General features: G+C 41.0%; 1 protein-coding gene across 8 annotated transcripts in view; it reads right to left on the bottom strand.

The window, feature by feature from the left end:
- The window catches only part of cadpsa (Ca2+-dependent activator protein for secretion a), a 236,621-nt gene that overhangs the window by 96,225 nt on the left and 117,335 nt on the right, over positions 1 to 23,061 (bottom strand). For 7 of the 8 annotated variants that reach the window (XM_036002088.1, XM_036002089.1, XM_036002091.1 and 4 more), the window contains exons 10-13: positions 21,655 to 21,763; positions 19,758 to 19,970; positions 10,398 to 10,534; positions 9,180 to 9,367 (exon numbers count right to left, since the gene is read on the bottom strand). In XM_036002088.1, the coding sequence (XP_035857981.1) occupies positions 9,180 to 9,367; positions 10,398 to 10,534; positions 19,758 to 19,970; positions 21,655 to 21,763 (647 nt within the window). Of the gene's footprint in view, positions 1 to 7,453; positions 7,625 to 9,179; positions 9,368 to 10,397; positions 10,535 to 19,757; positions 19,971 to 21,654; positions 21,764 to 23,061 lie in introns of all 8 variants that reach the window. The other variant, XM_036002087.1, reaches the window with a different exon arrangement.

Below are 23,061 nucleotides of genomic sequence, written 5' to 3'. Positions count from 1 at the left end.
CATTAATTTTGGCGCCACTTTGACAGAGAAAAACTTTACATCTGAAGCGTTTAAAGACTCTATTTGTCCATTGTTTATTTCTAAAGAAACACAAACACGTTTTTGTAAAAACGATTGTGTCATAACCATGCGACTTTCTGTCGCATAGTAGACAAATTACCGTACAGTACAGGAGAAGCTCGCAGGCAGTTTCGACTTACATTAGCTGTTTCAGTTTAATTACTAATGTTAACTAGCATTTTAGTTAGCAATAATTAGCCTGTGCCTATGTTATCTCCTTACATATAACTAAGCTCTGCAAGATTGGGAATGATTGAGATTTCTCTTGGCACAGCTACCAGAAAACTTACAACTTTCAGACAGGTTGCTCACGTCACATCTACGTCGACAAGCTCAGTTCGCAACTGCGCAGTAAAACTCAGCCATCACCGGAAAAGTGCTTCTAATATACTTCACTGGTCTCTGTAGAAAACAACGGCGTCGCATTGTCCATTTCATTTACTGTCTATGGTAACAACATGGATTTTTATAACCCACACCACAAAATAAAGTTCTTGCAGTGATTGGCAATAAGGAAATGCAGATATGAGAGTGATGGTTTTGGTCCCTCACAGTTGTGAGTGTCCATGAGCACCATGGCTCAGAATTGGAGGTGCTCTTCATCAATAGTGATCAACTACAAGTACAAGTAGAGCCCATGGTGGGCTTGCTCTGTACATCTCATGACTGGCAGTTAAAGATTGCCATGCACGCACATACACATACACACACAGACACGCACACACACACACACACACACACACACACACACACACACACACACACACACACACACACACACACACACATTTCATAATGCAAAATTAACATTTCAGCTGAAATGTATTATCATTGTTCTATCATTTTCTTCTAATTATTTCAATACATGCATGTCAGGTGTGTGTGTGTGTGTGTGTGTGTGTGTGTGTGTGTGTGTGTGTGTGTGTGTGTGTGTGTATGTGTGCGATGTGTTTATCGTTTGTGACATGGTTGGGTCTGGGCGGAGTGTGAGCAGAGTGCATGTGACAGAAGAGGCGTTGGACTGGTGGCCATGACAGCATGATGAGAAGCAGGAGACATGACACTCTCCCTCTCTCTCTACCCCTCCCTTTGACATGTCATTTCAGCAGACAGTGAGAAACTCTGTGTGTGTGTGTGTGTGTGTGTGTGTGTGTGTGTGTGTGTGTGTGTGTGTGTGGGGTGGGGAGCATGTTTGCTGCACTGCTCCATGAGTGCTTGATTTCTAGGAGTACCAGTTTGCTTATAGCATCAGCGATCACCTGAGCCAGACCCCCCCCCCCCTTAGCATTTGGACAAACCCTGTCAGTTTGTAACAGCCACCAGTAGGACTCCTCCTTGGAGGAGACGATGATGATGACTGCATGGAGCTCAACTGTTTGAGTCCGGAGACTGCTTGCTCTGACCTCAGCAGCAGTTTATTGGTCTGTTCTTTTCTAACACAACACTAGTCTTTATCGATGACGTTTGACTACCGGGGATTGCTCCAGTGCAGCTGGAAATTCCGCCAGATGTCCCTCTTTTTCGGCCGTATGTCCGTTACCTTCCTCTTTCTTTGTGTTACTGTTCTAACCTCCGGTGGATTTATGAGGACTATGGTTAACTGCTCCTCAGATCTCTGCAGGGTAAATCCAGACAGCTAGCTAGACTATCTGTCCAATCTGAGTTTTCTGCTGCAAGACTAAAACAACTTTTGAACGTACACATGTTCCACCAAAAGAAGTTCCTTCCCAAGGCTCTTTTGCAGAGGCACCGGGGCTCCGTCCGGAGCTTAGTGCCGCCCAAGACGATTGTGATTGGAAAATAATCGTTAGTTGCAGCCCTGAACCGGATGATATTAATGAAATAATGAATATAGCCTGAAAGCTCATCATAACAAACTGGTGTTCTTTGTATTAGTGCAATACAAATAAATGATCCTAAATGAGTTTTTGGTCCCAGTGGTGGCTATTTTCTCTATGAGAATCACTGGCTTGAGTTTATAAATTTCCACTTTGCCATCACGGCTGGTGATCATACGCATTATCCTAACAAAAAAATTCCCAGTAAAAAGCCATCTCACCTTTCACATGGTGACAGAAAATGAAAGAGGGAAATTTCACACTAATTAAGTCCTGCAGGGCTCCTTTTTTTTTTTTTTTTTTTTTTATCCTGCCAGCCGTGCGTTGTCTCTTGGCAGCTTCCCCATGTTAGCCTGACCTCATAACCTCACAGCTCTGATGACGACAACAAGCAAATGAGCCATCAGTGACAGACAGACGGCGAGCCAGCAACACGTTCACATCTCCGTTTATACGCAGGGGACAACCATATCCAGTCCGTCAGGACTTTACAAACCTCCTGCAATTTCAATTTAAAAAAATCCAAAAATTCAGCTTTTAACTGTAAAGGACTGATGTGCCCCATACTGCTCTACTTAATTGGTCAATTCCACAATGTCATTTTTTATTTGTACACTTTCATCACAATCGATCCGTCTAGAGCTGAAATGATGAGTTTATAAAAGGTACAAAATGTAGCATTTCTGCATTAAAATGTCTAAAAACGACTATACCTATGTTATATATTTTGTTAAGTTGTCTACTTGCACTATCCCAAATGTTTCCAACAATGTTCAAACCATAGAATGTAGTCAATGGTTCAAACCCAGAGAGATCTGTTATTTTATTTTAATGATAAGGGACGTTTCATTTAGTCGCCTGTCAGTGGCGTCATAAAACCTTTGACCCCTCTAGTTACTCTAACTTCCGTTAAAACACGGGCACCCAGATGATACGTTTGAGAGTAATTGTAAATCATACAATGTCACAGAATTATACTCAGTGACCGTTATACAGCTTGCTTTCTGCCACACAACATCATTTTGTCATCAATTACATGCCACTTGCAACACAGTAATACAGCAGAGACCTTATTTATTGATACATTTCAATATCAATCAATATCAATATCAACGTAATGACAACAATACTGTCGGCGCGTCCCCATGATACAAGCTTTACGTGATCACGGACCACCCCCACCCCTCCTCCACACAGTTGTTAGTAGCCAAGGAGGACACGGAGGATTAAAAAAACATTATGGACTCTTCAGAAGAGTTTCTGCATGGGAAAGTCGCCGGACAAAACAATCTTCTAAACATAGCCATACTGAGAAATACAGAGAGAGTTGTGTGGAGCTTTGTAGCAACTCATTTGGCAATGGCATGAATGTAACGGACGTTCATTAATATCAAAAAGTTATGCACTAAAGCTTTAAGCAGGGAAATGTAAAAACTTTTCTGGTTCCAGTTTCTCAGTCAGTTCTCATGTTTTACTACAGGTTTTCAAGATCCGAGATTCCAAATCCTTTATAAATCCCCTAACAGTGAAATACACAATGGACCCAAAGAAAATGATTGTCAAAAAAATTATAAAATAAATATATACAAATAACGTTTAGTTGCTGCTCTAAATCAGTTCTACGATATCTGAGCTGTAAAAGCCGAATATTAACATAGGCTATAAACTCTTGTGATTATTTCTGATTGTGATTATTTTATTGACTTATTGTGGATTTTCCCCAAACCACACTTTCATAAATCTACTTAAAAATACATAACATGTGCATGTGTGTATGGATGGTATCAATCAAGAAAATGTGAATGTTGCATCTAAGATTCCATTCTTTGACCACCAACACTTTCAGCAAGTAATGACTGTTTTGGAATACTTTGTTCTTTAGATTGATACTAAAATTTAAACTCCGACAGTACGTGAGAAATTTAAAGTCACATGAATTCTTACTGGTTGTTGAGATACCATAAGGTGTCGCTGTAGAAGCTGTAATATAGATACATTTAAAATACACACATTGCTGTTTCACATTCACATTTAGTTGAATGATTCCTTACTTTATATCAAATAAAGAGCAGCTGATATTGTTTATTTTCAAGCCATTTCCTAACAAACAGTGGATCTAAATGGAGTCGACATTTAGCTGGACAGAAGTCAAATCCTGACACTTTAGCAGGCGACCGGGCAACCGAGTCCAACTTGGTGCACCAACACCTCCAGGCCAGCAGGCTATTAGGAGGCAGGGGTGGGGGTGGTGTGTGTGTGTGTGTGTGTGTGTGTGTGTGTGTGTTTGTTTGTTTGGGTGGGTGGGTGGGTGGGTGGGGGGTGCTCTGGATGAGGTGTGTGCACTGGGGCACACGCAGCAGCATTGGCAGCAGAGGCATTCGGCCATCACACATGACAACCTGTCAACCTGTCATGCCTCGACCTCCAGGCACGACGGCTGGACTGGCAGAGCAGGTCTCTTGTCTGATGTGTGTGGCTGTGGATATGTAGATGAACAGGACTCATACTTATTTTTGGATTTCTTGAGAAGAAGAATCTTCATCAAGACGTGAATTTACACGTGTGTAGTATTTATTTTCCCCATTAATAATAAAGTGTGCTGAACTCTGTCCTCTGGCAGAAAGACACAACTTTGTGACGCCTGAGTTGAAAGCAAAGACAGACAGTGCTCCCTGACCTTTGCCCTCAGCGCCGGAGTGGCCCTCGTCTATCTTTGTTACGCATCATCCGCAGACGGCTGACTGGGATGTTGACAGATTGGATGTCCGAGCACATCACAGCAGATTAGACAAGAGGTAAATACTGCAACGTGGTATAACAGGGTGCATACTGGAAGAAAGGCCAGATGACTCCTGTGTCACATACCACAGAACCTTCAGGAAATTACACCATTTGATCTCTGACTGAAAACTGCTCCTCTGAAACCAAGTTTAAGAATATACTACCCTGCCTAATTTAGTTCTATACCACAGCCAAAGAAAAACTTGGCTGGCTAGTTTCACTGACAATTTTGACCATTATTCTAAGTCAGTGCACAAGGTATATTTTAGGGCTGTCCCCTAAATGTTGATGGTCAAGTGATCAGTGGAGGAGCCCCCAATTTCATCCTCATGTTGTTATTTCAATCGTTTGCCTTTTTTTTAACTATGCTCTTGTAGACAAAGCAAAACGAGAAAAAAGGATTGCAGGCTACTACTTTTACAAACATAAAATCTGTCATAAAATGTCCAAACTGCAAACCTAAGTTAATGGAAATAGAGAAAGGTGATGGCAGATCAATGCATGCCTTTTATCTTCACCCTTTCAGTTTGCTGCTCCGATCCTCTCAGTTCTGGTGCTGAAAGCTAGCAAAGCCGGCTAAACTTCTTTCGAACCAGACACTAGTAACGCTCTCTATCGGGCTGCTGATGTGAGCCACGCAGGAGAGATGCTCTATAGTGCTTTAGGCTTTTATTATTGAACTCTGACTAGTACACACAATGTATTTCTTTAACTGTGTGCATATCAGATGATGATCGAAGGAACATATGAGTCTTAAAACGCAGGACTTGACACGTCTGCCTTATGTCTTACAGGAGTTTCATTTTAGGTGGCTGGACTGCGATGTAACTAGGTGAAGGCTGTGAACACACACACACACACACACACACACACACACACACACACACACACACATATACACATACGTACATGTATAGATGTAATATATATAAATAAATGTATATATACACTATCAAGAACTGACATCCTAAGTTAATATACACTACACACAGGTGAATTTGTCAGCAGACGACACATTTGTTGAAGAAGTAAACAAATACCAACAAAGAACAAAGACCTGAATATGTAGTCAGAGACAGATGGCAGACATATATATATATATATATATATATATATATATATATATATATATATATATATACACACACACACACACACACACAGGTATATATTCATAAGATGTGTATTATTGAGAAGTAAAAAATGTTGAGCTTTAAAAAAAGAAATCTACAAAAGCAGGAACAAGCACTTACCAAATTAAAAAAAATCCTGTAGTTGTCAACTTTTTGTTTTGTTTATTTGTTTTTTACATATTTATGCTGTTGGGTTGCCACTGGAACCATTTATAATTGTTGGCGCCTTGGAGGGAAGCCAAACACCATTTAAGACACTACCCACACAAAGATGACACAGAGCTGGATTAACAGCAAAATAATCCTAACATTTCCTCCACGAAAGATCAAGCTGCTAACTTTTCCAACCCATGTTCCAAGCCTACACGCAATGAGTATTTAAAACTCAAAATATAAAAAAAGATTTTTTGTTTATCCTCCGTCTTGGAAATTAAATTTAAACTCAATCTCACACACTAAATCATGATTCAGAATTTTTAAAACCTGGATCATATTCTATTTGCAAAAGAGAGCACAGGCAGATAGGCTGGAAATAACTCTTCTTCTACTTTTGCCATATTATATACACCAGCTGATAAGAAGTAAAAGCACAGGTCAAACATTATCACCAAGGGTGTCATGGTTTTGAATTTCTGTTTGCTCATTCATCATTGTTTTCCTATTTGCTTGTTTATACTTTGTGTTCTAACTCTGCTCTGATTTCCGACCCTGCCACTCCCATCTGCCTGCCCTCCCATCAGTGCATTCACTTTACCTGCTCATCCTCCCCACTCACCTGTTCTCCATTCCCGCATTAGCTCCCTAGTATATTTAACAGTCACTTCCACTAGCCCTCTGCCAGATTGCCTTTGTGTATTTCAGATTTTTGCTCAGCCTGACCCCTTTGTACTGTTGCCTGCCTGGATTGTTTGCATCCTTGATAAGTAAAGACTCTTTGCTTGTACCTCTGCCTCCTGAGTCGTTCTCTTGGGTTCTTTTGTCTCTGAACTGTGACAAAGGGGTGTATAAACTACGGCCATGGGCCACGTGTGGCCCGATACCTTCATTTATATGGTCCTTGAGTTGTTTTAAAATTAAAATTATTTTTAGTCCGCTGACAATATCGAGCTATTGTGAACGTTGGGAGTCACAATCAATAAACACTAGACTGACAGATTTATTCACTTGTTTTAAGAAATAAATACATATAATACTATTGTCATTACTCACTCTTTCAGATAGTCTCTTAAGGCTTATGGCCCAAGACTATATACTTCTCTTTCTCCATGTGGTCTGGCATGACATGTTTGTACACCCCTGACTTCAAGCCTCTGTCCACTAGATTTTGCAGAGCCACTACCTGGGACCCTGTGCTTACTGGAGTTGTGTGTACAGGACTGACAACAGACAATCCAGGTGCTTTCATTTTAGCCTACAGTAACTGATTAACTGGTTTTGATAATTGTGTTAAACCTGATTAGTCTCACAACTTGTCTGATCATTCCTGTTGTTGGAAAACTGTGATTAGCAATGTTGCTGCATCTCCAGATCTCAGCGATGATTCATCAATAGGAATGATGGTTCCTTTTTTTTTTTTTTTTTTTTTTAAAGAAGATGCTATTTTTTCCTCCTTTTTGCCACACAGACTATGTGATAACTTACCTTCTAGTTCCTGAGAAAATTGGGGACCTGAAGTCCTTTTTCTTCATGAAGTCAATGATTTTGAGTTCTCTCTTAGCAGTTTGGGCAGGAAGCTCAGGGGCAGAGAGGAGCAGGGCTCGTTCGAGTTTGGCCTCAGATACAGGCCAGTTTAGCAACTCAGAGACACGCAGACTAGGTGTGGTTGAGTGGAAGTGCAGGATTTTGGGAACAGTGGTAGGTAGTTTTTTGAAAGTGGAAAGGTAAAGAGGTTATACAGGAAAAATAGACAAAAGAAAGAGAAAAGGTGAGCATGCAAAATGAAAACAAATCAAAGCATAAAACTCAAAAGCATAAAACACAGAAGGGGGGGGGCGGGCACATATGCACCTGTATATGTGGACTGGCCCATTTGTCATTCATGTCAAGTCATTTGTCATCATTTCCCTGCTTCAACAGCTGCTTGTTGCTCGCTCTCGCCTCTACTTGCATTTTTATGCTGAGATATTCTTGCTTTTGTGTGAGAAACTACGAAAAGAGGCTCCTGGATCCTTAGATATCACTGGGACTATACATTTTTTGCGGATATATTAGAACAATTTTAGAACCTCCTCAGTAACTTATTAAGCGTGAACTACCAACAGCAATAGCCTGTACTGCAGTGACTGGAACTTAGCTAAAGCTAAGTATTAGCAAGATGCCTCCCTTCTCAACAGAGAAATACCCCCAAACTTTTACACAAGATCGCAGGTCTGGAAACCAAAATTCACCAGCTAGAAGTGAACTTGGAAGTGAATGGACCATGTGGGAATGACACAAATTTTCCATGGACCCAAAACAGTGGACAAAAGCATGCTAACACACGACAAATTAGCACCAACAAGACTACAAAGAAACAGGAGGGCTGTGTACCGGGTAATAAAACTACAAGTGGTAGTCCTCCCTGGAACTGTCTTGGTGCAAGGCCTAAGAGCAAATTATTTGCCCGGGAAACAGGGGGACAAGTAACGGGCAGAGCACAGCTCCCTGAGATTTGTGATATGACCGGATGGCCTGCATTATCATCCAGGCAGAGCGCCTCTTCAACCCCTGTACTTAGTAGGACACAGCCGTGGACTAGCAACAAAAAAATCACTCCAGTTCTGAGGTCTTTACACTGGCTTGGTTTATAAAGTATGCTACTTAATAGTTTAGGGCCAAAATACATCTCTGATCTTCTGCTACATTATGAACCACCCAGGCCTCTCAGGTCATCTGGGACAGGTCTGCTTTCTATCCCCACAAAGTCAGAACTAAACACGGAGAAGCAGCGTTCAGTTTTTATACAACACATATCTGGAACAAACTCCCAGAAAACTGCAGGTTCGCTGCAACCCTCAGTTCTTTAAATCAAGACTGAAGACCTTTCTGTTTGACACTGCCTTTTAATATATCAGGTAATTGTTCATTTCTTACCATGCGCTATAACTTTTATTCATGCATGTCATACCTGTCCTATTCTATTTTAGCTTTTTTTATTTTCTATTCTCTTTATCAAAAGTTTTTGTTTTTAATTGCTTTTAATTGCTCTTTAATGTTTTATGTAAAGCAGGTTGAGTTGCCTTGTTGCTGAAATGTGCTGTATAAATAAACTTTCCTTCAACTTCAGTTTTGACAATAAAAAAATCTTTTTGTGCTTCAATCATTTTAGCATTCAATGGTAGTTGGGGGAAATGAAGGACATGGGACTAGTAAGCACATTGATTTGTACCTGTTTCCATGGACATGGGAGGCACAGAAGGCGAAGCTGTAGTGCAGCAGGGTGGGGTCGATCATGGCTCCGTTCTCAGCCCTCTCCAACAGATCGCTCAGGTAACATAAATGCCGATGGCAGCCTCGAACGCCGTAGCGAGCACAGTACTCATCTAAGACAAACACCTGACCGGGACTAAACCAGCCCTGTGGGTAACACAAACAAACATTTCTGTGTGAGGCAAACAGATGTTAGCACACACATACATATTCAATACAAGACTGCAAGCCTGGCAGCATGCTTCACAATACTGGTATCTTTACCCATAGATACAACATAGATTAGGTGTGTATAGGACATATGGGTCTTTGAATGAAGTGAACCTTTGCCAAGCTGTGTTTGGCAGTCGGTGTTTGTAAAGACTGTACAGACATTCATCTAGCTGTATTAGGTCCTTACCCCTATTTTCCACCGGGCGTGTCTGCGCTGGGTTCCAATGGCAATCCCAGCTATCCAAGTTAATGCTTGATAATCCACCACTTGCGTCACGGTGCGTCCTAGAAACGTGCGTGAAGGGGGTCTGCGCTCTGCTAAAGATACGCGCCAGGTCTATTTTCACACAGGCCGCGGGGGGTTCGGACAGCCAGGCAGTGAAACAGTGAGATCGTCCAGTCAATTTACCAAAACACCTCTACAACACCATGGATGACGAGAGATTCATCTTGGAGGTAAAAAAACATAATGCGTCATTACAAATCCTTTTAATAAGGACAATGCCAGAAAAGAGAAGGCATGGAGTTTAATTGCAGGAAAGCTCAGAGTGGAAGGTAGATACCAGTTTAATAAACACGTGATTGTTCTTTCAAGTACTTGTAGAGACAATAAAATCTGCAAATCGGGCAGCAAGACGCTCTGCTTCTGAGACGCTCTGCTTCTGAGACGCTCCCGGTGTGGTATGGCGCGTGACGGAGGACGGAACAAAACTGCGGTGCAGCCAGAACGCAGCACAGAAGCGCCTGGTGGAAAGTGCAGGTCAGGTCCTCAGCCTCCTTCAAACGAAGATTGTGAGATCATCCAATCACTACTGAAACACCTCCCCCACACCTTTCTGACAGTGTAATCAAGTGGGCATGCAACAATTTTAGTAACTTTCCAAAAAGAGAATCCAACAATTATGCACTATTTGTGCAGGCAGGGTTTGATTTTTCTCAGTTACTTTAAAGAGCCTTTCCTTACCAGGCAGGAATAGGAGTCGTTGAGTCTGTGGTCCAGAGTGAGGCGCTGTACCAGCTCAAACAGCGAGCCATGGTCAAAGTTGCAGGGGTTGGCTGAAATGAACTCATCCATGCCGTGCTTCTGGGCTCGATCAGCATCTGTAAACAGCCATTTACCCATCAAATGAGGAGCCAGACAGGAAGAAAGAAAGAAAGAAGGAAAGAAACAGGAGGCAGATGTGTGTGCCTGACAGAAAAAAACTGAATAAAGTTCACCATGGCACTCACTTAATTCTTATGTGGAACAGAAAATCCTATGAAGTGCCAACAATTACAGCAATGCTGTACACACCTTTACAACAAGGGTTAAAGTTAACTGCAAGTTTAAGTTAAAACTCTGAAAAGTGTGAAAAGACATCAATGCCATAATTTACAGTGGGTACAAGTGATGATTTAACAGCACTCTATTATCTAAACAAGTGATCACATTTTTAAATAAGTGCCAATCAGTGATTAGGTAAAGTGTCCAGCATTGACTCCATTATGGGCCCTTCATCAGGGTTGGAGGTTTTGACTCAACAAGCAGGTAAAAGGTTAAGGTTGACAGGAGAGTTTTCCAGGCAGCTTTCAGGAGCTGATCTGAAGGTTTATGGTTAGTTCTGAAGTCTGAGATTCATGTTGTATTCATGCACAGTCAGACATTCATGTCTATACACATCACATTAAACCTATGTAGCTCTAAACATCTTTTCAGGTTTAAGTCTATATTCTACCAATGCGTGTAACTCCATTGATTTTGTATAGGACTGTGAGTGCTGTCAAAACATAGCAGCATAGCAGTACACATCCAATGAGGTAGATACTGAGGACTGTGGCCAGTTTAGACAAGGTGCAAGACTGCAAGATCAAGTCAGCGTTTATGAGTACCTGCAGGGAGGAGTACAAACACAGCGACTACAGCATTTTACTGTTGCCCGCCCGCTGAAAAGGTACACTCATAAACATATGAGTTAATTGCCTTGCTGGGGCACATCATCATTAGTTAGTGAAGAAGTAGTTTCAGATTTAACCAAGCTTCCACTTTGATGTTCTAGGTTGATGCAACAGTCAAAATCAAAATGCTGGCATAAAATTGTGTAACTCTTAGTTGAATTCTACGAGAAATCAGCTGTTGGCATAAACATAAACAATGGATGAAAAAAAGCCATCACAATCACCAGAAATCAACATGTTTGAGATATGTGGATTAACACTGTAAACTAATCTGGATTTGAGAGCATAATGGCCTAATGGTTTCTTATTTTAGGGATTACCTCTAAAAAAGATGACAAACAACCAAAAAGTCTTCCAGACATGTCTGTGCAATCTGTAGTGAGAGTGTTACGTTCCCAGTTAACTCACTAAAATGCACTTAGAGTCTTTTGACTGGCATTTTAATAGTAAATAAAAGAGAACCCTTCAGAATTAGAAGTCGCTGTAATGGACTGCCTTTACCAGACTCAAGCTACAACTTCTCTACGCTTTGGACAAGTCTACTGCCTTATAAAAAGATATTGCGTTTACCTTGATAGGTCAGTTAAATGCTACGCCAGCCACCTTAATTAATCCTGCAACTCAAAAGTAACCAAGGTCTAGAGCTTTTACCCATAATACCATCCAACAGCCCCACAACACCCATCAACCCTCCCCATTTCTAATGCCACTTCAATGCAGTGGCCCCGGCCCTAATCCCTGGAGTGGCCTCTAATTAATCGCTGTCCTGAACATCTCAGAATGAGCAGAGGATGTGGTGGCCCCACACTAATCTTAATTGTTCGCAAAATAGGAGGCTTAAATAGAATTTGACAACAGGTTTTTCACTTGCTTGCCTGGTGGTGTGCTCTACATACATCAGGGTGCTATAAGAGGGATTGGGGAAAGTCTTGCTTTCTCTTTGCCAGTGTTGCTGGGGGCTGTAAATCCATGCAAACCTGCAGGCTGGCCCCAACAGGCTTTGCTGAGGTACAAAGGGGACATGGGGAACCTGCAGTTTCCACTTTCTTGGATGAGAGATTTACATGTCAATACGTTTGCCAATTCTATATACTGTAATGATATGTTAAAATGCTGAGCTAATGTTGCACCTCATTGCTCTTGCCAAATAACCTAAACAGTTTTTTGGAGTAGACGCTAGCATCTAACCTTACACCACCCATGAATCTGCTTACAGACACTGGCGTTATATCACCTTCAACCGGACTGCTAGTATTAAAAAATCAATACTGAAACCCCATTGCATTTAATGTGCAATAAAAGCACTGATTTGCTGTTGGGCCACTGTTGTGTCCTCTTCAAGTCCAGTGCATACCGCACACTTTAGATTGTTTGGGACCCAAACAACATCCAGTAGTCCTAGCTATCTGGCCCCAGCTCAGCTTTTTAGTATGACAACTGGTATGTGGTCATTTGATTAAAAACATCTTTATTTATGATTATACACCATGTAATCACAAAAAAAATAATTACGGTTTTAGAAAGACATTTTGACACAGGGGGAGCAGTGAATGAGTGAACGAGGAAGTGATTTTGATGAACAGAAAGAGTGCTGCCTAAAATATTAATTAACATTGCTTATGTTTTCATTGCTGTGAGCTGTATAATCAATTCTGGCCCAAAGAGTAACAGAACAACACACTGGGCAGCTCTTCGTAGGTTCAATTAAACTTTGATGATGAAGAGACAGTGGGAGTGTGAACACAGCCTTGTCCCATCAGTCAGGACAAACCTGGGATGGATGGGAATGAAGGTTATACCGAGCTACGCAGTGATCAAGAGATTTGTCAGCCAAAGTCCTCTTCACTGCCCAACGAAGGCGCCCCAGCTGTCAATCAACAAACAAAACAAAGAGCGGGATGCTGGGAGCTGATTGTGTCCCCTCAACAAGTCCCCCCACCCTCCCCCAAAAATCTAAAAAGGTGACATTGTGGTGCCCCTTTGGTCTGTAGCTGGTGGCCTGTCAGGTCTGTTTGATGTGAGTGAGCGGAAACGGAGGCGGGAGGGCTGGACAGTAACATGCAGTGACATTAGTCACCCCCGTCTGTCTGGGCTGGGGAAGGACGGCCCTGACAATGATTGATGGCTGCTATTCATTTATAGATCCAGAGGAGAGGAACCAGGAGGCAGCGGACGCACTGCTGGTCCTGGGTTTGATGGTCAAAAGCATTTGGGGCTATTTAGCACGTGGCTTGCTTTTTTTGTGGACTGACCATGAAAGACATTTAGATCTTTCTGTCACTACCCATGTGAAGAACCTTATTGATGCCCTAACAAATAGTCTCTCCAATCCACAGCACTGCACACCTAGTCTTTATCAACATTTCATTTCTGGGATTGTTCAGGTGCCGCCGGAAATTCGGCCATGTCTCTCTTTTCGTCACCTTCCTCTTCCTTTGTGTTGGCGTTCTAAACTCTGGTGGATTTATGAGGACTATGGTTAACTGCTCCTCAGATCTCTGCAGGGTAAATCCAGACAGCTAGCTAGACTATCTGTCCAATCTGAGTTTTCTGTTGTACGACTAAAACAACTTTTAAAACTTACACCACCAAAACAACTTCCTTCCCGAGACTATTTTGCATCAGCGCCATTGCCCCGTGTGGAGCTTAGCACCGCCCAAGACGATTGTGATTGGTTTAAAGAAATGTCAATAAACCAGAGCGTGTTTTTCTCCCATGCCGGAATGCTGTGTGAACTAGCCTCCTCCGCAGCGGTTGTGTGTGTCTGGCATGTGTGCGTGCATGCATGTGTGCGTGCATGTGCGCGCATGGATTCATTTTTTGAGAAGTGAATAAACTAAGCACAAATCAGCACACATTTGAACACACATTACCACTAAATAAGTGAGAAATAGCATGGACAAAATGTCTTCAAAATTCAAAGTTGAGATAGTAACAGGTGTAATATGTCATAGAAAACAATTTCAAATGTCTCTAGGCTTTAACCTGCAGTCATTCACTACATTCATGGAAAAGCCTTTGGTTAAAAAGTGTGGGAATCTATGACCTATGCATTTACTTATTGTCTCCTACTGATTGCTGTCATACAGTATGTAGTCTATATCCTTCGCGTTCCACTTCCGGGATTGCTCCGGTGCTGCAGGAAATTCCGCCGGATGCATGTCTTTTCCGTTTCCTTCCGCTTTCTTTGTGTTGGAATTTTAAATTCGGTGGATTTATGAAGACTCCTCAGGTCACTGCAGGGTAAATTGAGACAGCTAGCTAGACTATCTGTACAATCTGAGTTTTCTCTCGCACAACTATTTTGCAGCGGCTCCGTGCGGAGTTTAGCACCGTCCATGACGATTCTGATTGGTTTAAACAAATGCCATTAAACCAGAGCACGTTTTTCCAACATCCCCGAATGCTGTGTGGAGTAGCCAGACCCTCTTTCAGCGCGCTTTGGTGGAGGGTCTGGCAAAGCTAGACTATACAGTATGAGACTTTGGCTAATATGTTTAAGAGAATACATGATGCTTATTATGTTAGCTGCAACATATTGTTTAAATGCAGTTAGTACAACATTTAAAGTGCATCATATGAAAAAGTAATAGGAAGGCGGGTGGGGGAAACCAGAGAGTGCACTTCACATCCTTTCCTGTACTGAGTGAGTGTTAAACCAAAACCAAGCACTTTGAGTACTAAAGAGAACCATAAAATTAAAACCTTTACCATGCTTTAGTTGCCCGAGGCAGATGTTATAGAATATCTAATTCAATATGTTAACAGTAACTTCAGTATAAGCATCTCATTGTTATATTGAAATAATGGAAATCCAGGCATCATTTCAATGCCTCCAAAATTATTATATAGTATTAGCCAGTGCAAATGAAATGTATATGAATGTAATTCGTAGAGACTACAAAGTTTAACACTGAACATTATTATAGGAGAACCAGGATATATCAGAATTAGCATTCACATCCGTCCACGTGCATATAGGTAAAAAAAAAAGTACGATAGAAAAGAAAACAAAATTAAATTGAACAGAAAAAAAGCCTCTCAAACTTTATAATTTCACTCAAGCTACAGTATGATTACAATCTTGTTTTACCGCACTACAATATGTCAAAACAAATTAAACAATGAGTCATCATAAAAAGAAAAAGTAGTAAACTGTGCAGATCTGTTTCACCTCTCAGGCAGCGGAAAACACAGCTCTTAATTCCGTCTTTGTTGTTACAATGTTTTAATGCGGTCTATTTTGATTTGAGTCGGGGGTTGGGTGGGTGGGGGTGACATGATGTTATATTATTCATTGCGCTGCTCCAGGTGTGAACTGACAAGTAGTTATTTGGTAACATTGACTGATTGCTGCCTGATTTAATTGTGCAGCAACCACACTGTATTATTCATTGGCTGGCACTTTTAACTTGGTAATTACCAGCTGCTGGGACTCAGTGGGACTCCGGTGGTTGTGTCAAAAACAGCTCGCTCACTAGATTCACCTACACAAAATGCACACAGGAAGCACTTTTTATTTATTCAAAGTGTAGGTCTGCACCCAGTTCTCTTTATGTGCTGTATTGTGTTTATGTTCTATAGATTCAGTCCATTGAAATGTTCTTGAAGTTTTCATGTTTTTGGTAACTGATATACAGGCAAGTCTATGCCTTTTTTTTCATATGTGAGTAGGGATGGGAATTGATAAGATTTTATTGATACCAATGTCATTATCGATGCTTATCTGTCCTATTCTGTATCGGTTTCCATATTGATTCCTGGTCAGTTTTCTGTGTCAAAAGAAGTAAGCCTAAGCAGGTTTTTCAGCGTCAACGCAACTGCTTCATCCATATGTCTGAGTCTGAACACAGTGTAGATGAAATGGGAGAACATTTGTGCAGCATTTGTTTTAATTTAGGTTTGAGTCATAGAAACCTTCTGCTAAGCCCGCCTGCGTGGTGTTGATGTTATTATAACATATTGTGCGTAGAGTGTCAAATACATGGCATTCCTGGAATGTTAGACCATGTTATGTAAAAAGATGTTTCAGCATATTGCTGCGGTTTCCGTACTTTGTTCAAATGATCATGTTCCAGATATTATAAGAGCAGCAGTGTTGTCATCTTTCTACGTGAAATAAAGCCACACTTTCCACCATGCCTCTTTCTTGTTGCAAGTTTCCAGCAGCAATTGCAATGTGCAACTGACAGAAAAACATGGCGGCATCAATAAAAGGAATTAATAAGCTCGGAGGCATAAGATTCCGACGGATAGGACAATTTGGAAGCGGTTCTCAACTGGAACTGGTTCTCGATTCCCATCCCATAGCCCTACAGTATCTATGAGATAATCTACATGTCATATGTTGATAAAACTGGTTGATAAAGGTAAGGCAGTTTTTATTGACTTGTAAAATGTAGCTGCCTTACAGTAACGTTCGCTTGTCATTCAGAGAATGAACAGAGCAACTTTAATTCTTAACAGCATTGGTCAGGCGACGAGGTTTGCATTCAAACAAATTCCAACTAACGCATATTTCATTAGAGCTTGATTTTTTGACAACGTGACAGGCCTACTGTGCAGTCATGTACTGACAAAGCCCCAATGGCCTGCAGGAGCATGTCTTTCTTTCTTTCTTTCTTCAACCTAAAATTGCCTTCTTTCAAAAACAATACACAAATCTTTGCACAGCAGTTGGATCCTGACTGACGTACAGTTAAATACAATAATAGTCAAGGGCGAGGGTTCAACATTGGGGGGGAAACATTTTGAGCGTCAAACACACGATTTCCTGCATATTAGTGAATTTTAAGTCAACAATTTATGGTGCAAATGTTCAAAACTTTCTGCATATTGGTGAATTTTAATTCAACAATTTATGGTGCAAATGTTCAAAACTTTCTGCATATTGGTGAATTCTAATTCAACAATTTATGGTGCAAATGTTTCTGCATATTCAAAACATCATCACATGTTTGGGGATGTTTTTTTTTAGGAATCATGTACATCTCAACAACAAATCTGAGACAAAAATGAGACCTTGTTAAAGCCAGAAACTCCAAAATGTAAAGCTACATAAAAGACATGACAATCAAAATCACAAGGAATCACTTTTTTTTCACGCTCCTGTCTTTCTTTCTTTCTTTCTTTCTTTCTTTCTTTCTTTCTTTCTTTCTTTCTTTCTTTCTTTCTGTCTTCCTTTCATCCTGTAGAGCTGGCATCCTGTTTTCTATCTAACTGTTCTCCAACTGACTTTATATTTCTTTCTTTAACTGCCCAATGTAGCAAAGTAGACAGTTCATGTTTTCCATACATGTTTTGAGCCCCCTGAACTGTTATTTTTACCGCTTCTTTGAGGGAGACAAATCTACCTCTTCTAAATATAATTACATTATTCTCAGTTATGTTGTTAACTGAGAAAAGAACATTGACATTGCTAGAAGAAAATATATAAGAATTTGCAGAGCAAGCAATTTCAAAACAATTAAACAGAAATGTATATAATCAAAAAAACACCCTTCCCATGAAAAAAAAAATACACCACATTTGCAAAATGGTAGTCTTATCCTAAATGAGGCAGACTTGTGGCGAATTTTTCTAACGGAGGTGATATGGCAACCATCACACATTTTCTCAAAAAATAAACATGCTATAGCTTTGCAGCAATCACAATGAAGTCCTCGTGAAAAAAAACTCAAGAAACATTTATAAAACATAACCCTGACCTACAATGCAGCATTTTTGTAGGCTGATCCATGACACATGAACAGTCAGTCCCTGCTGTACACATGGCAAATATGCAGACAACGGCAAAGCATGCATGTTAGTGTGTCTTTTATTTCTGTCCTTCCACAGAAACACCAGAAAGTTATCACAGGAGGAAGCGCGATGGCCAACAGAAGGAAGAAGAAAAGAAAGAAGAGGGAAACACTTACCCTTTAATCCAGCTACAAGATAGCAGGGTCAGGGTTTAGAAGAAGAAGAAGAAGAAGAAGAAAAGGAAGAAGGAACAAACAGAGAAACATAAAGACACACAGCAAAGCCACCGACACTTTAACACTACAGCAGTTGTACAACAAAGAGCCAAGCAGCACACAGAGAAAGAATAATAGTAGCAGTTGAGCACATGTACAGTACATGAGCAGGACAAACTAACAACATATTTGGCTAATGTGTAACAAATGTTGCAAGGACAACTGTACAGCAGGAGCAGAAGAAGAGAGAACAAGATGCTGTGAGCGATGAAAAAGAATGGCCGAATATTCATATTTTACAATATGAATACAGAGCGTAGAAGTAGGCTTCCGATGCTGCGATAGGAATGATCTTCATGTCAAAACAAAACATGGGGCTGTGATAGACAAGAGTATCCCATTTCCTACAATGAGTTCAATCAATCAATGTCCTCCTTAATTTGACGGGTTAAATGCTACTAGCAACTGCGTGGAGGAGGGCTGGGGGTGTGATCACCGAAGGCTTGTATCAAGTGGATGCTCTGACAGTGTTGTTGTCATTACTTCAAATTACTCATGGGGGTGACAGAAACTACGCACTATATCTTTAACTGTTGAAAATATAACAAGTATTTGAATGAAGGCTCAAAAATGTTTGCCAAAAAGTAAGTTGACCAACTACAATGGATGCTACGTCATCAAGTTAGTGAAACAAAAATTAGACAATGGCATGGCTGCATCTTTTTTGGGGCAAAGCATTTGTGTAATGTGTGAACTAATGCCTACCATACACTAAAAGACTTTGAACAGACTTTGAAAAGACCACAGTCTGACACACATAAAGACAATCATCTCACATCTAATGTTAAAGACTCATAATATGTAAAGACTGGGGATCACATTACTACACACTGCAAGACTACAACTAGATTCTTTTTCAAAAATTTAACCAAGCTAGCTAGCTACCGCTAGCGTTAGCTGGTAACTTGAGGGAAAGTTTGCAGATTTTCTGTTATGCTGTACATGCAGATGAATGTCACCAGTACCCGGAGGTCTGCGTTTATCCGCCGGTAAAGCTCCTGTTGGATGACGCGCTTCAGAAGGGTTGAAAATCTGCAACTTTCCCTCTTTAGTGTTTAGCTTAGCGCTGCGATATAGCTACCATTAACACCACTGGCACTAGCCGTTTGCTGCTTCCTGTTTGGTGCTGGAGGGAGCGCACCCATTGGTTGTTTACAATGTTCACATGATATAACTTCACTACCAAGACTTAAAACTTAGTACAATAGATAATATCAAACACGTTTGATTTTGTCGAACGTCAAGACGGGAAACAGACTCAGGATTTCATTCAGATATTGGAAAATAGTCTGCAACAGTTGAATCGCTTAAAAAGTCATTTGGTGTAAGGTCGGCGTAAAAGACAAATTAGACTCTGAGAGTTGAAAACTTACAGAACTGAGATATGGGTGCATCGAGCTGTGGTGCTGTGCCCCCCCTGGAGTTGAGTTTCTGGACCTGGGTGGGAGGAACTGGCTTGTGTGACTGGCCGGTAGCTCTGTACATGGCCTGTACCCATAGGATCCGGTCCTGCTCATCGTCACTGGCAAAGATCACAGTGTCGCCCTCTTTCACAGCATTGAAGAACGTGCGACCGCCGTCTAGACCTGAAGGATGGACAGAGGAAGGTTAGGATTGATGTGTTCACAGGAGCACATATTTCAGTTTGTAACCCTTTAGATATGTCCAATTTTGTGGAATTTCCAGCTTATGAACTCATGCTATGTAAGCTGAGACAGTACTACCCCAGGTCTCATTCAGGTCAGGGTCCAACATAACCTCATAACCTTACCAGTAGGATTGGGCACCAGAACCAGTTCCAACTTGGAATCGTTTAAAAAATTACGATTCCAATGGAATCATTTTTTTATTGGAATCATAAATCGAAAAATTTCGTTTTGAATCCGATGATCAGTTCCAAATTTAACACATGCAAGTTTTGGTTTCCGTAGCGACCTCCATACTTCCAGGCGCTTGTTGTGTTGAAGCCATAGAGCACAGTAAGCGTCACTCTAGTGTTCCATTGAAAAAGTTGGTAAAACTGTGAACCACCATTGAATCAAAATAAAAAATTCCCTCTTATCTGCAAAATAAGCACGTGACCCGTTTCCACTCCACCTCTCAAATAATCGGAATCGAGAATTAATCCTTGTGTTGTCTTTGGGTCAAATTTGACCCAAAATGTGATATTTCTAAATATCTATATCAGAAATATGGGTTTCTTTGTTTCTACCTAATAGTAATTACCCAAGTACGACAAAAGATTGGTTCTCTACTTTCATTGAATTTTGGGTGTTTTGTTAAATTTTTTTTGCATTTGAAAAAAAAAAAATCTAAATGTTTTGAAACAGTATCCTGACTAAACGTTGACCCTTCTGTGATCATCCTACCTTTATTATTAGTCTGAATAATTCATAATCTTTGCTTTTTTTTAACTCCAGGATTAGGTATAATTTCCTATAAATAAGGTTTATTGACCATGAATTCCAAAAAGAAGTGTAAAATTAGTAATAAGTTGGTGTTAGTGGTGTTCATACATGGTAGTGAAAGGAAGTGTAAAACGGGGGAAAAAGGGGCCAAAAAAAAAATTTCAGTGTTGACCCAGGATGACAAGTGCATGGTCCAATGGAAGACAAAACAAGGGTTAATAAGAACCGGAATCGAAAGGAAGAATCTGAATTGGAATCAGAATTTTAAAAAACGATCAAAACGATGCCCAACCCTAGTTTCCAGGCAGAGGTGTACTTCAACTTTGTGCCTCTATAGGTTCAGGGCATCTAGGCAGCTGCATGATAAGGGAATGTTTTGTCTCCTTGTGGAGGTCGGTGGGTCTGCCGCACTTTTGCATACTTCTCTAGCTTGCTGTCCCGCCATAAATTGTCCCGCCTGTCAATCAAGCACAGTTTGCTGAACTCCAGTAGTAAAGCACAACTGAGCAAAGTGCAGTAAATACACAAGCACTTTTTGCACTTCGCACTTTAACAATTGTCTGAACAGTCATATGTGTCCTTCCTTTATGTCCTAAGATGCTTATATGTTTATGTTTTTATGTTGATTTTATTTTGATTTTAGAATGCTTGTTCTGTTACATGTTTGTTTTGTGAAGCAACAGATTGTAGCACTACGCCCAAGACGTGTGCACACGTTCACAGTCCTGAGAAGAGATCTAATAAGGGCTGGACTGTGGGCGTGCAGGGGCTTTAACAACACATTTGCACTTCAAATAGTTATTGTTATACACTTATTATTCATCGGCGCTGCCTGTTGGAATGCAGTGGCCAGCTGTGTTACCTGGCTGTGGATCGGTGTAGTCCACAGTGTAACCGTCCAGCTGGAGGAGCTCCACCGGCTCGGCCTTCTTCTCTCGGTAGCTGCACATGGCAAAGGTGTACTGACTCACCTGCACCAATCACAGAGAGAGGAAATGTTCACTTAGCACTTGATTCACAAGGGAAAACATTAACTACTGCGTGCATTCATATGCTGGTATATTTATTAGCTGTTGACCACACCACCTGTTGCTTTACGTACATTAAACACAAACAAAAAAGAAACAATACCATGTGAAAAATACCATTAGGACCAGGGACAGCATTAGCAGTAAGCAACAAATTCTTAAACAGCACTGTGACTACATTATGAGATGGAAACTTCACTGTACCTCAGAGGGAATCTTCTTCCCAGAAATTCATCAATAATTTCCGTTTTTTACATTTGGTAACACACTTCTCCATTTACTGAGTTGACTCTGTTCAGACGGTTCTCTTTACTGCCATGCAACTAAGAAAAACAGTTAATCTCACATCCAGAATGCGCTGATGCAACCAGAACTTTTGATCCACATCTCCGGATCAACTCCTGTACCAGAACTCTGACATCTGTCTCCCAGCACTAACACCCTGCCACTCTTTACACAATGACCTGAAACAACTCTACCAACAGGAAGCATTACAATATGTGTCACAATTGTCTTTTAGTATCTTTAATGTATGTTTGCATTCATTAGTAATGTTGTAGTACTTGAGATCTTGGTCTCGAGAGACCACTTTTTGAAGGTCTTGGTCTCGTCTCGGAATCAACCACATTTTTGTCTCGGTCTCAGATAACGAGGGTTTGGGATTATATTCCAAGACCTGTAAAGACCACAACTGCAGGGATATAACTAAATTACCTCAATATTGTCTAATTGTATGTGTTAACATCATTACTGTGATTGGATGTAAAACTTCCTGCTTCAAATGTAACCAATAATTTGACTAATTTCTATTTTGAAATGTGTTACTGTTAACCCCCGTTCCCTGCCCCCCTTAACACACCCTCCCAAGAAAGAGAATGTTGGTGACAGGAGGAGAAGCTCTGGCAGTCTCGCACTGGTCTGGTCTTGACTTGGTCTCAACCCCTCAAAGTCTTGATCTTGACTAGGTCTCAACCCCTCAAAGTCTTGGTCTTGACTAGGTCTCAACCCCTCAAAGTCTTGGTCTTGACTCGGTCTCAACCCCTCAAAGTCTTGGTCTTGACTCGGTCTCAACCCCTCAAAGTCTTGGTCTTGACTTGGTCTTGACTAGGTCTCAACCCCTCAAAGTCTTGGTCTTGACTCGGTCTTGACTCGGTCTCAACCCCTCAAAGTCTTGGTCTTGACTTGGTCTTGACTAGGTCTCAACCCCTCAAAGTCTTGGTCTTGACTCGGTCTCAACCCCT

The sequence above is a fragment of the Sander lucioperca genome, chromosome 6 (genome assembly GCF_008315115.2).
Source record: "Sander lucioperca isolate FBNREF2018 chromosome 6, SLUC_FBN_1.2, whole genome shotgun sequence".
In the NCBI taxonomy this organism is placed as follows: domain Eukaryota; kingdom Metazoa; phylum Chordata; class Actinopteri; order Perciformes; family Percidae; genus Sander; species Sander lucioperca.
The sequence above is the reverse complement of the archived record's forward strand: the minus strand, read 5'-3'. Positions and strand labels throughout refer to the sequence as shown.